General features: G+C 39.4%; 1 protein-coding gene across 1 annotated transcript in view; it reads right to left on the reverse strand.

The window, feature by feature from the left end:
• Positions 1-2,184: 2,184 nt before the first annotated feature.
• LOC127962876 (opsin-5) overlaps positions 2,185-13,988 on the reverse strand; it is a 56,706-nt gene continuing 44,902 nt past the window's right edge. The window contains exons 6-7 of the mRNA XM_052562473.1: positions 4,889-5,084; positions 2,185-3,670 (exon numbers count right to left, since the gene is read on the reverse strand). Of these exons, the coding sequence (XP_052418433.1) occupies positions 3,185-3,670; positions 4,889-5,084 (682 nt within the window). The 3' untranslated portion in view covers positions 2,185-3,184. The remainder of the gene's footprint in view (positions 3,671-4,888; positions 5,085-13,988) is intronic.

A 13,988-nucleotide genomic window follows, 5' to 3' on the forward strand; every position in this document is an offset into this window, starting at 1 on the left:
AAAGAGGAATAATCAAATATCGTATTTTGTGATCAAATGCAAAGATGATCAAATTAAATGGAAATATTTATGATAAGATCATTCTATTAATCATCTCTTATTAATTAACTTGCTCTACTTTCAAAAGGAATGACAGATTGAAACCAGTCAGCTAATGGAGTCTTGTAGTCTATTTTGGCTCACTAATGAAAATAGCAATAAATGCTGCATTGTTTCAGAATGTCATATGATATCATATTCCCACACCCAGAAATGTATTTTAGTTAATGTAATTGCAGCTTCTTTTAATGCAAGTTTTAATATATAAAGTGCATTGTGGAACTCACAGATACTTTTGTAGAACACATTTTTTGAGGATGGTAATGTCAGTACAGCATACAGATGGTCTGCTGACTTAGATGTCGGATGTTGTGCTCTTGAGCAAGACACAAAACTCATGTCCTTTCTGAGGCTTACTTCTTTAGCTCACCCTTGTCTTTCTTTTATTCTTTATCTCTTTCTCCATAGAGAAGATGGTGGAACATTAAGTGATGACAAACAAGATTTTCCTCTCCTTTTTTTCACTACTTCATTGAAAGATTATTTACCTTCCTCCAATATCACAAGATCTGATCAGCTAACAGCTGTGCTATTAGTTTAATAAAGTAAGCCGCTGTTTCTTTTGTGGGTGATGCTGGCAAAGTAATGGTTCACCACCATGTGAGATTTTCACACTAACATTTTTTATGACCTATGTGGGTTTTCAGCAGATAGGAAAATACAGTAGTTGGGCAGATTTTGCAGTTCCTGTACACATATGAGAAAACTCTTGTGAAGCTTAGAAACTCCTTGGCATCCTGAATTGACCCTTTACTAAGCTCCGCCCCCTTGGTGACTGTTATTTTCTCAGACCAAAGAGGTAAAAGCTTTCCATTAAGCTTTTCCATTTATCTCAATGACAATTGCTTAGCTCACACAAGTACTATATAAGATTTAAAACAAGCCAATATTGCTCATAGGCACTCAGTTGTTGATATAGTATTTTCAATCACTTTAGCCACAGAAGCCATGTAACAAACAGCTCTGGAGCAGCTGATTGACTGATCATAAGAAAGTGCACAATCCCGAATGTTTTAAGCTGACATAATCAGAAAAATAAAATGAAAGAAAATGATAATAATAATTTTATATATATATATATATATATATATATATATATATATATATATATATATATATATATATATATATATATTTTTTTTTTTTTTTTAAAGAACCAAACAGTTGTTGACCCCCACTGACTTCTATAGTAAAGAAAGAAATACCGTTTGATACCAGCATTTTTCAACCTATCTTTTTATATATATATATATATATATATATATATATATATATATATATATATATATATATATATATATTCAACATGTAAAGAAACTCATTTTAGACCTGAGGGTGAGTATATGATGACAACATTTTCATTTGGGGGTGAGCTGTTTCTTTTAAGAAGTAAGTTTTGGTCAGATGTAAGATTGAGAGTATCAGATAACTCCTTTCTTCTTTTATTTTGGGGCATCAGATAAGGAATTTTACCAGTTAAAACAATCAGATAATCTGAAATTTTGACAGCTGAACAATCTAAAGGATTTATGAGATATCGGTTAACTTGTATTAATCATTACAATGCCCAGATGGTGTAGTTACGCAATCTACCAGCAGGAGCTAACGGAATCATGTTAAGCGACCAACCCAACGCTGACAGAACGTTCTACGAAACACTTTGAAAAATCCAGATGTTTTTTTTTACATTTTTTAAAGTTTTTATATACAATTTAAACTATAAAATAAAAAGCTGACAATAATTTAACAGGTAAATATTTACTTTTAGGTCATTTGAAATAGTATAAATTATAATGTCAAGTTTAACCGGCTTGATTTGAGTTTTATTGTATTCATATATTTTATGGAATGTATTTGGTATTTTCCTTTTAGTTATTATAAACAATTTCAAAATGAAAAGTAACGTTGTGAATTGTTTGAGTTTGCTTATTTAAAGCTGTAAAGGTTAAACAATTTGAACCTCACATAGCTGCATTGCTGAGTATGTCCTCTAAAGAAGCATTGTGGTTGGAGGAATACCCATAATCCATTATTTGATCAGAACATGGGGAATAACAAAAATGTATGCGTTAATTGTTATTTAGAATTAAATGTTGACAATATATTTGTGTTTTTGATGTTTTACATTTTTAAACCATTACCATTCACCAGTCATAATTAGTGTGATTAGTGTTCCTCTTGTTTAGGTTTGCCCAGTTCTTTGAAACTGTATATATATCAACAGTGAAGCAATTTTAAGTTGATTAACTTTCAGGGCTATAAAGTTGTAGAAACTTTTCTCCTTTTTTTCTGTATTGTGACATACATTTGAGTATCCTGTCTAGAAGGAGGAAGATATGATTGTAAGAATCGGTCAGGGTTTAAGTGATTACAAAATGATGAAAATGGTGAATTCCAGCTTTGTTGATTCTACAGAATATTGAGGCATTTTCATTCATTGAGACCACTTGATTAAAAATTACAGTGTCAAAAAACTATTATTTTTTCTTTACATATGCAAGGATAAATTGTTCACAGTAACATCAATAACACACATTTAGAAAATGTATGTTATTATAATTTAAAGTTATACTGATATTTTATTCAACCGTATAATCAAAGTTCAACAAATTCTCAAGGTTGTGTCAGATGTTTTTGCTTAGGAAGCTTGATTTAGCTTAAAATAATAATAAACAACCACTCTACCTCAAAAACTACTTGATACAACTAACTATAGAAGTTAAGAAAACCCCAACATGTTTTGCAGCTGCTTAACTCATGTAACTCAACTTTTGTTATTTTTCACAGTTGAATAAATCACAAATCTCTGTGAATAGACTTTCAGTAAAATAGCACAAGCTAGTCTGAAACAACTGCAGACCGCTGCTGTGGTAGTACTGGTCAGTAACCTTTTTAAGGCAGGACTTAGTGCAGGGTCAATTATTTTGCAGCCCCTAATACGTGACATAAGTATCAGAAGTGACCACAGTTTGTCTCTGACACATTAATCTTATCTCTAGTGGCCATAAGTTTCATTTTAAGGCTGCCCATCCATCTATTCCTCACATTTGTCCTATTGCTGGCATGACGAGAGCCTACAGGGCCTTCACAGAAGGTCAGCTTGCATCTTCTCCGGCAGCTGACTCACAGTCACCTTGCTGTAGGATGTACCGATCAACACACAGGCAGTCGTTTGAGGTGGGGTCTGTTGACAATGAGGGTCCGCCTCTGTGCAATGAAGACTGTCCACCAAGCCATTGGAGAGTCGAGTGGAATTGCTAGCATCTTTGTTGCAACGTAGAGATGTTTTCCGTTGAAGATCCTTCTCACCAGGCACAGGGCTTCCTTTGCATGGGCTGGAACATATTCGTTTTCGAATTCGAGCGGTGTCCCTGCTCAGAGATTTGCGAAAGTTGGGCTTAAATACAAGGTACACCACAGGGTTGTAGATGGTGGAGGATTTTGCAAAGATAGCTGCTAATGCAAAGGCTAAAGGGGGAACTTTACTGGGTTCCACAAATGCAGCCCACATTGCCACAACAGCATAAGGGCTCCAGGCAGTCAGGAAACCGATGCACACCGCCACTGAGAGCTATGAAAGAATCAGAAATAACTCGTGAGAATATTTCTACACATTCTGGAGAAAAAAAGTAAATGAATCATTCTTAATTTGCAGTTGCAAAGCACTGCTGTACTTTAAACTCTAGAAAGTAAATCCTCCTGCATTCATAAATTTTATCCCTTAACACAAATAATCAAAATGATGTCAAAATAAAGTCTTCCTTAAAATGGCTTGAAAATAACTCTTTATAGGTTTTATAAAATAACCTTTCCTCATTTAGTATATATAAACAGATCCATTTATATGCAAATTAGTCTCATCCTCCACTCATTTACACAAGCTTGAACTACCTATTCCACTTTCACTCTGTTAACTTATATAGTTCATGCTGTACAATATTGGATTTAACTAACAATATATGTGTGAATTAGAAACTGATAGCGAAAAAGAAGAGGATAAGCAAATTATGAGGTCTCATCTACAAGTATATGTGCAGTATCAGAACAGTAATGCATTTAATATACCTGTATTGCTCTCTACAATGTCAGAGACGTAACAGTAATTGATATTATTAGTCATTGTTTCCTGGAGCCCAGTCTGAAATTATTTTATATGAATCTTCATGTCATTACACCCGGTCCCTTAAAGGGGACCTATTATTCAAAAATCACTTTTATAAGGTATTTGTAAACAGTTGTGAGGCCGCAGTGTGTGAAAACAATATGACTATAATGTTAAAAATGCACCCACCCACTCATTTCTTTTATATGATTCCAAAAATTCATAAACAGTATCTTAAAAAGAGCAGTTACAGATTTCTCCCTATGTACACGTCAATGTAGGGAAAAGGTCCCACTCATTTGTGAGTCTCTCTACCCTGTTAGCACAGAAAGATCCCTGAATGAGAAGCAGCAGTTCGCCATTACTGTTTTCTTGCTGTAACGTTAGCTGCTGGATATACAATGTCAGCACTATAGAAGCCTTAAGTGTTGTGTTATGGGATGTACCAACAAACACAGGAGTCTCCATAGACTCCATCCATCTGAGCCACTGAGTACACTGTGGATACATTTCATTTTTGATTAGGCAAGTATCATGCATTTTCTTTTTAAATAAATGTATAGCTTTTAACAAGCTATAAAAAATTGTCTGTGGGGTATTTTGAACTAAAACATCAGATACTTATTTTATATCTTGCAAAAAGAGGTATAATTGGTCACCTTTAAGCAATGATGCTTTGCACCTTACCTTCACAATAAGGATATGGGCATTTGTTGTCTTGGTCTGTGGTGACACATGTTTCTGTACTGCCTGACGTGACCCTCGTACAGTGATGAGAATCAGTATGTAGGAGAGGAGGATGATGGCAAGAGGCAGGGCATAGCAGAAGAGGAAGAGACATATAATGTAGGACATGGACAGAGCATCCTGGCCTGGTGCATACCTGAAAGAGAGGACAGGACATATCAGTGGTGATGATAATCAGGGGCAACGCTGGAGTTTCTAGGGCCTCTGCTTATTTCCTTGGGCTGAAATCACTGATTGTGTGACCATTGTCTGAATCCTCTAAACATGTTATATCACGGTGACCGTGATATGCCCTTATTCCCAGATTGTTGGTGTTACTGGGCCACCTGAGAGAGACTGAGAATTATTGGGGGTAAATGAGCCCTGTGTCCTAATGGATAAGGTACTGACTTCTTAAGCCAGGTACTGTGGGTTCAAGACCCATCTTTGGCGAGTGGTTAAAGAGCATAACCCAGAGGTAGATGAATCAAAACCATCCTCTGCTAAGACTTCTACACTTACATAGATATTAAGTCTTTCTAAAAGCAAAGCTTCCACTGTCCTATGCCAAATTGGCCATTGTCTAGCCAAAGCTATAAAAAGTAGCACTTAAAGGGATAGTTCACCCCAAAATTAAAATTGTCATTAATTACTCACCATCATTTATCATTAGGTGAGCAGAATATCACAGTGGGAGAGTGCTGGGCCCATAACCCAGAGGTCGATGGACTAAAACCACTGTCTGCTACAGCCCAACTATCTGCTACTCTGCCTTCTTCCAGGTGTGAAACGTCTCGGTTATGTATGTAACCCTCGTTCCCTGAGATGTCACATCATGACTGACTAACTGGGATCTCGCTTAGAGAGACCAATCTACTCTGAGTGTAAACTAAATGAACCAATGGACATTGGCATGCGGTTATTGCACCCAGCTGCTGCTGATAACAGCGTGAGCATAAAAAGGTAGCAGGTGCAACGAATACCAGGTTTTCGTTGAGGAGCTGAGCAGGTAACCCGGCCACTCAGTGGTGGTACAGCATCTGTGGCATTTGGACATGATGAATGTCGAGACAGAGGAGACTGTGGACTCGCCACAACAGTTCCTTATGAGGAGCTCATGGAGGTTGTGACTCATACTGTACGTAGGCAAATTAAATAACGATTGGCCAGCCGAGAAACTGGACGCTCATCCTAAAAGTAATCTAGATGAGCATTTACTGTGAGCTAGATCACAGACTTCATGATGAGGCCTTCTGTTTTTCCCGGATCTCCATGCCGAGGTTTTCACTGGTGTGGACAGCGACTGCAAGACCCAGTCAACTGCCTAATTGGTACAGTTCTGGAGTTTTTGTAGAGGAGCTATTCTCCGCAGGGCTAGCTCCCTCCACTCTGAAGGCATATGTGGCAGCCTTAGCTGCTTCCCACAACCTTCTGGGTGGTCAAACATTCATTTCCTCCATGGCACCCTGAGGAAGTAGGCCAAGAAAGGCTTAATCAGCCCCGTGGCATAGGGCAGATCAGCTGTTTTTTTTTGCCAAAGAAAGGATCCCCAGCGACCACGCAGACCATTATTTGGTGGGTGGTCTAGGCCATCTCACTAGCCTATGAGTTCTCTGGCCTCCCATCACCTATGGGGCTCAGAGAGCTCTCAACCAAGAGTATGGCGGCCTCCAAGGCTTTCAACTTGGGCGTTCACTTTGTAATATGCTCATGAGATACACACACAGGCAGGGACTTGGTAGTATGGTGCATGGATATTCTCATTCCCAAAGCTATTCTCAACGCAGCTCGATTGTCTGAAGGGGAACGTCTCTAGGTTACGTATGTAACCATGGTTTCCTGAACAGTGGCGCCCCAAGAAAATTTTAACAGGGGTGGCCAATTGAGGCCACAGTAAATTTTGGGGTGGCACATCAAAATAAAGAAAAAAAAAAATAAGGGTTTGTAATATAGACAAAAAGTTATATCTCTGTGAGTTCTAGGATTTTATCGATAACGATAATTAGACTATTTTGCTGAGTGTTATTGTGCTGATATCTTATTTTTAATTGTGCTGACACCTGATTTTTTTATTTTATTTTTACCTTTACACCATTGTTTCTAAAAGTGTGCACCATCTTTTAGGTCAAATACTTGCATTTGGGCTTTTACCAAGCAAATGCAATCATTATCAACAAAATTGATCTTTGCAATGCAGATAAAACAGAAGCTGCATCTGAAGTGCCATTTAGATGTTTTTACACAATGTTTAATGCAGCTCCGTGGAACATGGAATACTTTAACCTGCAGTTACAAATGAATAAATAATGTTTTGATATTTTAAAGATAAAACATTGAAAACTGATGTTTGAAATTATTTGAAAAAAGAAAAGGTTCCATAAAATGTGAAATTAAAACCGCCAATAGGGGGCAGCGATTCACTGTTAATAGGGCTTGGGCGCCACGTTGCATTCTGGGACGTGGCGGTCCTGCTGGTAGCTTCGCGAATGTAAACATTCAGCAAGTCGAACGAGAAGATACAGAGTTGAGAGAAAGAGAAAGAATGGTACAATCGCGAAAAGGTTGTGGGATTTAAAGGGATACACAAAATAGGGATGTCAGGGACCGGTATGTGCACAAAATCGGCACTATTAACAGTTTGGATCCATATGAAATTCCCAACAAAGAGTGGAGCACCGACGATTACTTGCTGCCACACTTTTGCATTACAGATATCCTCGGCTACATTGTTTGTTTTATGAGTGCCTACACTTCAGAACAGTTCCGAAGCTACAAGTCATTGGAGTCTCATGTGCAGTTCACAAATTGATATGTTCAGGAGTTGCAGATCATAAAACCGGCAAACAGTATACGTTACAGTAATCTGGACAAAGGTAAGCTGCGCTAAGCCTTGCTGTTTGGTAAACGCTAGTGCTAACAACCATTCACACATGTACTTTTAACAAAAGTGTAGTTAGAAGCTGTCAACCCTCCCGTTTTTATCCGGGGTTCTCACGTTTTTGAGCTCTTTTCCCACTGTCTTCCCGTTTTAGTATTTTCCTGTAAAATATCCCGTAAGCCCTTCGATTGGACCTGTCAGTCTCTGTACTGTTGTGCTGTTGCTACCCCTTGCCCTTCCAGCGAAACATGTTTTCAAAGCATCGTTTTGCTCACTTGAAAGCAACCTTTAGCGTGATGTTGGGCTTTTTAAGATAGCTTGGTTGTTGTGAGAGCACAATTTCACGCAAATCTGCAACTAAAGTCACGTTAGACCTAGCTTCACAAATTGCTTAACGTTAGTTAATGCAGCAGTTTTGTTTTTGCTGTCAGCAGAGGGATAGCAACAAAAAGATGAATGTTGAAATTTCCCGTATTATGGATAAGTAACCCGAGAAATGTCCCTTATTTTCAATGTTGACTTAAGCAATATAAATTAGTATTCAGATGTTATGGTCTCCGTGATCGCGCCTCCAAGCAGTAAAGCGGTGTAAAGTTAATCCATTCTCATTTTATTTTCCCCATGGCGATTATGTGTTGCGCTATTACACCCCACAATACAGCAACGGTTTACCATGGTTGAAATAGATTTTGAATTAATCAAATTAAGACACACGAATGAGAGGGAGTATGTCTAAACACTGCGCAGTAGACCGGGTAGCAGTAAAGGACGCTATCAACGTGGCGGCCATGCCAATTAATGACGTCACGACGCCCAAGCCCTATAAGTAAGTCATTGTGATTGTACCGAATTATTTAAACGGTTGATTAATTCAGGAACAAAACACTTAAATGTTGCTCAGAGACGCAAAACTGTGGCTGCAGCAGGTGCTGAACTTTTTTTTCACTTCTTAAACTATTGTGAATTTACATTCTGCATTGAAATTAATAGTACCCACTGCAAATAATCCTAGGGGTGGCCACAGGTGTGGCCAGAGCTTATACGGCCACCCCTGGCCACCCCTTGGGGGCGCCCCTGTAATCGCGAATGAATGAGACGCTGCATCTCTTTGCCATACTCCCTGCATCCCTGCAGGCGCTACTTCATCGAATCTAACTTGCGCTTTTATACGTTCTGGTGCTCACCTCACCCCACTTGAGACATCTCGCTGCATTGGACTGATTGTACATGTGCTTCAGAATGTGGTCATGCAAGGGCGTTCCCAAAGTGATTCTCGATGTAGCGTCTCGTTCCCTTAGGCAACCATGGTTACATACATAACCTAGAGATGTTATCCATTATTTGTTTTTGAAGCCATTATCTGTGCCTTTCTGGATATGGTATTCAGCTTCAGACACACCTCTAATAGGGACCAACCTGATTAACTAGCACAGCACAACAAACAAACATGACACTATACTACATTACAGAGACCAAAGTATAAAGAGTACTGGATCTTAAACACTATACACAACTGGGCATCTTCCAACATTAAATGGACAAATGTGATTTACTAACATTATATTTACAATACACAACAGAACTTACAACACTAAAGAGACCAATGTCAATGTGTTTTAGAAGTCATTTAAATACATCTTTAAGTAACAACACACACACACACAAAAAAATTATCTCAGTTTTTACCATGTTTTACAAGCATGGCATGACAATTTAAGGAGAAAATGACATCCATAAACATCTAAACTTGGACAATAAAACACTTGTGTAATCTTAAAAATAAAATAAAATAAAGAGCTTTGGCATTATTGAAATGGCAAGAACTTAAACCATTTAAAACTGAAAATATTTACGAAACAAGGGCAGCTCATGAAGATGTCATTAAACAGGCACTGAAATTTATAAGATTAACCCACTTAACATGTAGAAACTACTGCAATGTGTAGAGATACAGCTTTATCCTTAAGGCACTGTTCATCAAAATATGACAAGTTAGAAAACCTGTATGACTGATCCTCTTCAGTGGAACACAAAGGAGATGATTAGCAGAATGTTTCAGACAGCCACAGCTTCAGACACCAACAGCATTCACATTTATTACACATGCTCCATACAGTGAATATCAGTGGTGTTTAAGAATGAGACTGGCCAAAACATTCTGCTAAACATGTACTTTGTGTTCCACTGAAGAGAATAAGTCTTACAGGTTTGGAACAATATGAGAGTGACAAAAGGACAGGACTGCCATATTTTGACAATCTATTCTTAACAGTTAAAATTCAAGATTTCTAGAGTGGGATGTAATTAAAGGGATAGTTCACCCAAAAATGAAAATTATGTCATTAATGACTCATCTTCGGAACACAGATTAAGATATTTTAGATTTAGTCCAAGAGCTTTCTGTCCCTCCATTGAAACTGTGTGTACGGTATACTGTCAATGTCCAGAAACGTAATAAAAACATCTTCGAAGTAGTACATGTGATATCAGAGGGTCAGTTAGAATTTTTTGAAGCATCAAAAATACATTTTGGTCCAAAAATAGAAAAAACTACGACTTTATTCAGCATTGTCTTCTCTTCCGTGTCTGTTGTGAGCGAGTTCAAAACACTTCAGTTTAGTGATATCCGAATCCGAATCACTCGATGTAACCGGATCTTCCTGAACCAGTTCACCAAATCGAACTGAATTGTTTGAAATGGTTTGCGTCTCCAATACGCATTAATCCACAAATGACTTAAGCCGTTAACTTTTTTAATGTGGCTGAGACTCCGTCTGAGTTAAAACAAACCAATATCCCAGAGTAATTCATTTACTCAAACAGTACACTGACTGAACTGCTGTGAAGAAAGAACTGAAGATGTACACTGAGCCGAGGCAGATAATGAACAAAAGATTAAAAAATAAAAATAAATAGTTGCTCTTTGTCAAAGATTTATTTATTTATTTATTTTTTGGAGCAGTTTTCACAAGTCAGTTAAAATGAGAAGAACAGACAGGTGTACATACATAACTTTCAATATTTATTGCACGTCAACAGACAGCAAGAGTTTTATCCTGCACTTCCAAGTATTATCTTTGTAAGAAAAGTGTTTTTGGCCACTTTGTAGATGCGTGTGTCACATATTACATGTACACATTACATGCACGTACACCTTGAAAATGCCAACTTTTCATCGGATTGCTCCTGACTCTCCATCACTGCTGCTGCTGCGAATCTCACGTGCGTGCGTGTGTTTGACGCCGCTGGTGTGAAAACACTGGCTCTGATTGGCTACCATGAAACACATGACTCTGCCTTAGCCAATCATTATCGCTTATCTCGTTATTAACCCACCTCTTCACTCGCTGTGTGAGCCAGGTGTGCCTTCGGGTTAAATAGTTTATTAAATCAATGCACAGTAACGCACCGCATTTAACGTCCAGTAATGTTAACAGCGTTATAACAATGGGAAAAGTAATAAGTTAGATTACCCCGTTGCTGAAAAAATAACGTTGTTACCTAATGTTGTTTTTTTAAACGGCCTTATTCCAAACACTGTTAATGACATAATTTAAATTTTTCGATGAACTAACCCTTTAAGTACTGAGGCCATATGAAAGTTCTAGACCATGAAAAATACCTAAAAAAAAAAACAAAAAAAACAAAAAAAACAAAGTGCTAATCATTATAGAACGGCAGCAAATGAGAACAGGATGAATATCACTTCTTTTGGGTTTTTCTTTTCCGTGATAATTCTCACAAACTAATTTCCAGATTTCTCACAATTTCTCTTATGTTTTGCGTACTGCATCTTGCCAAAACAGGATCCTCAGCAGGTTTACACTGCTGGCACTCAGTCATTGTGTTTTCCTTTGGCTATATGTGCCTTAAAATGCTTCATTACAGCCGTCACTTCAGCATTTGGGAAGTTGTGGCCTAATGGTTAGAGCGTCGGACTCCCAATTGAAGGGTTGTGAGTTCGAGTCTCGGGCGAACGGAATTGTGGGTGGCGGTAGTGCATGAACAGCTCTCTCTCCACCTTCAATACCACGACTTAGGTGCCCTTGAGCAAGGCATCGAACCCCCAACTGCTCCCCGGGCGCCGCAGCATAAATGGCTGCCCACTGCTCCGGGTGTGTGCTCACAGTGTGTGTGTGTGTGTGTTCACTTGGTTAAATGCAAGGCACAAATTCTGAGTATGGGTCACCATACTTGGCCCAATGTCACTTCACTTCACTTAGCACATTCTTGGTCCTCCTTGTGGGTTTTCAATTTTGTCTTCTTCTTCACTCTCATTGTCTGTACAAAAAAATTTGAATCAGTAAATTCGAACTAGTTTGTATTTACAGTGGAGATTAAAATGAGAGAAATTTCAAGTTACCTGCTGTTTTAAGTTATCCAAAGAGGAATAGAAGGGCAGTTTTTAAATTATTTCATAAATTAAATGTATTCTAAAGTAAAAAAACAAAAACCCAAAAAAAACAAATGAGATTTGAAAAACACTTACAGATACCTCCAAGTTATTGGTGTTAATCTGCGACCTGGTGCTAATTTCCTTAATTATATTAAAACCATATTTACCTGATAAAATTCATATAACTTCTACCGAGATTTGGCCGCTCTAAGGTGACTGAAACCCTTAATTTATTTGGGTCCAAGGAGAAACATATATGTTCTCTAATATTGATCACTGTGTTACCACAACCCCCCCCCCCCCCCCCCCAAAAAAGAGTGAGAAGTCAAGTATTTATAGACTGTTCTCTAATTTTGACCACCACTGTATATTGATAGTAGCATTGTAATTTTAGCACTGGTACCTTGAGGAAAATGGGTTTTCTCAAAGGGCATCTTCTGAACAGGTTCAAGAAATCAGTTACATAATGATCAGGAAACTCAAACAGAAGAAAGAAAATTCCCTGACTCTCGTAAAGCTCTGCAGCGGTACATCCGGAACTTTGGTCAGATTGCTGCACCTTTAACGGCACTGACCTTTCCCAAGGTACCATTCAAGTGGAATATTAGGGCACAGGAGGCCTTTGATGTCTTGTCTATTCCAGGCACGGTCCTATCTCAGTGGTCGCACAAGGATGGAAAGGTGCATCCCTGTGCCTTCTTCTCCCATCGCCTGAGTCCCCCAGAACGGAATTACGACATAGGTAATCGGGAGTTGTTGGCGGTCAGGGTGACTTTGGGGGAGTGGCTTCACTGGTTGGAGGGCGCAGCTCAGCCCTTCCTGGTCTGGACGGATCACAAAAACCTTGAGTATATCCATTCGGCCAGGAGTCTGAGCTCCCGACAGGCTCGCTGGGCCCTCTTCTTTGGCCGTTTCAATTTCACCTTATCTTACAGGCCCGGGTCCAAAAATGTTAAGCCTGATGCACTTTCTTGTCTCTTCGAAGCTCGTGGGGAGGGGGAGGAGGAGTCAGCGGACACCATTTTGCCCAAAGAAGTGGTGGTGGCATCCCTCTCTTGGGACATTGAGAGATGAGTAGAGGAGGCCCTACTTAAAGGGCCTGTGTCGAAGGGGGTTCCAGCGGGTAATCTGTTTGTTCCCACCAAGTTGCACTCTGAAGTAATCCAGTGGGGTCACTCGTCCAGGCTGGTCTGTCATCCAGGAGTCTGGAGGTCGCTGGCTGCCATCCGTCAGCAATTCTGGTGGCCATCCATGGGCAATTTTTGTTGATTTTGTCACTGGCCTCCTGGAATCTAAGAGTAACATCATCATTCTTATGGTGGTGGACCATTTCTCCGGCCCATTTCATTCCCCTTTCCAAGCTTCCCTCAGCCAAAGACTGCTCAGGTGATGGTTGATCACGTATTCCAGATTCATGGTCTTCCGGTCAACGTGGTCTCTGACAGGGGTCCCCAGTTTGTCTCCCGGTTTTGGAGGGAGTTCTGTTTGCAGATCGGGGCCTCTACGAGTCTGTCATCAGGATTCCATCCCCAGACCAACGGGCAGTCCGAGCGGGCAAACCAGGATTTGGAACACACTCTTCGCTGCCTGGCATCCCACAATCCCAGCTCCTGGTGTCAACAGCTGCCCTGGGTAGAATACGCCCATATCTCCCTTCCGGCCTCTGCCACAGGTATGTCCCCAATCTAGTGTTCTGTCGGTTATGAACCTCCCTTGTTTCCCACACAGGAACCCGAAGCTACGGTCCCGTCTGCTTTGGCGATTTATAAAAGGTCTCAATTGCATTG

Source organism: Carassius gibelio, chromosome B8 (assembly GCF_023724105.1).
Source record: "Carassius gibelio isolate Cgi1373 ecotype wild population from Czech Republic chromosome B8, carGib1.2-hapl.c, whole genome shotgun sequence".
NCBI classification, from domain to species: Eukaryota; Metazoa; Chordata; class Actinopteri; order Cypriniformes; family Cyprinidae; genus Carassius; species Carassius gibelio.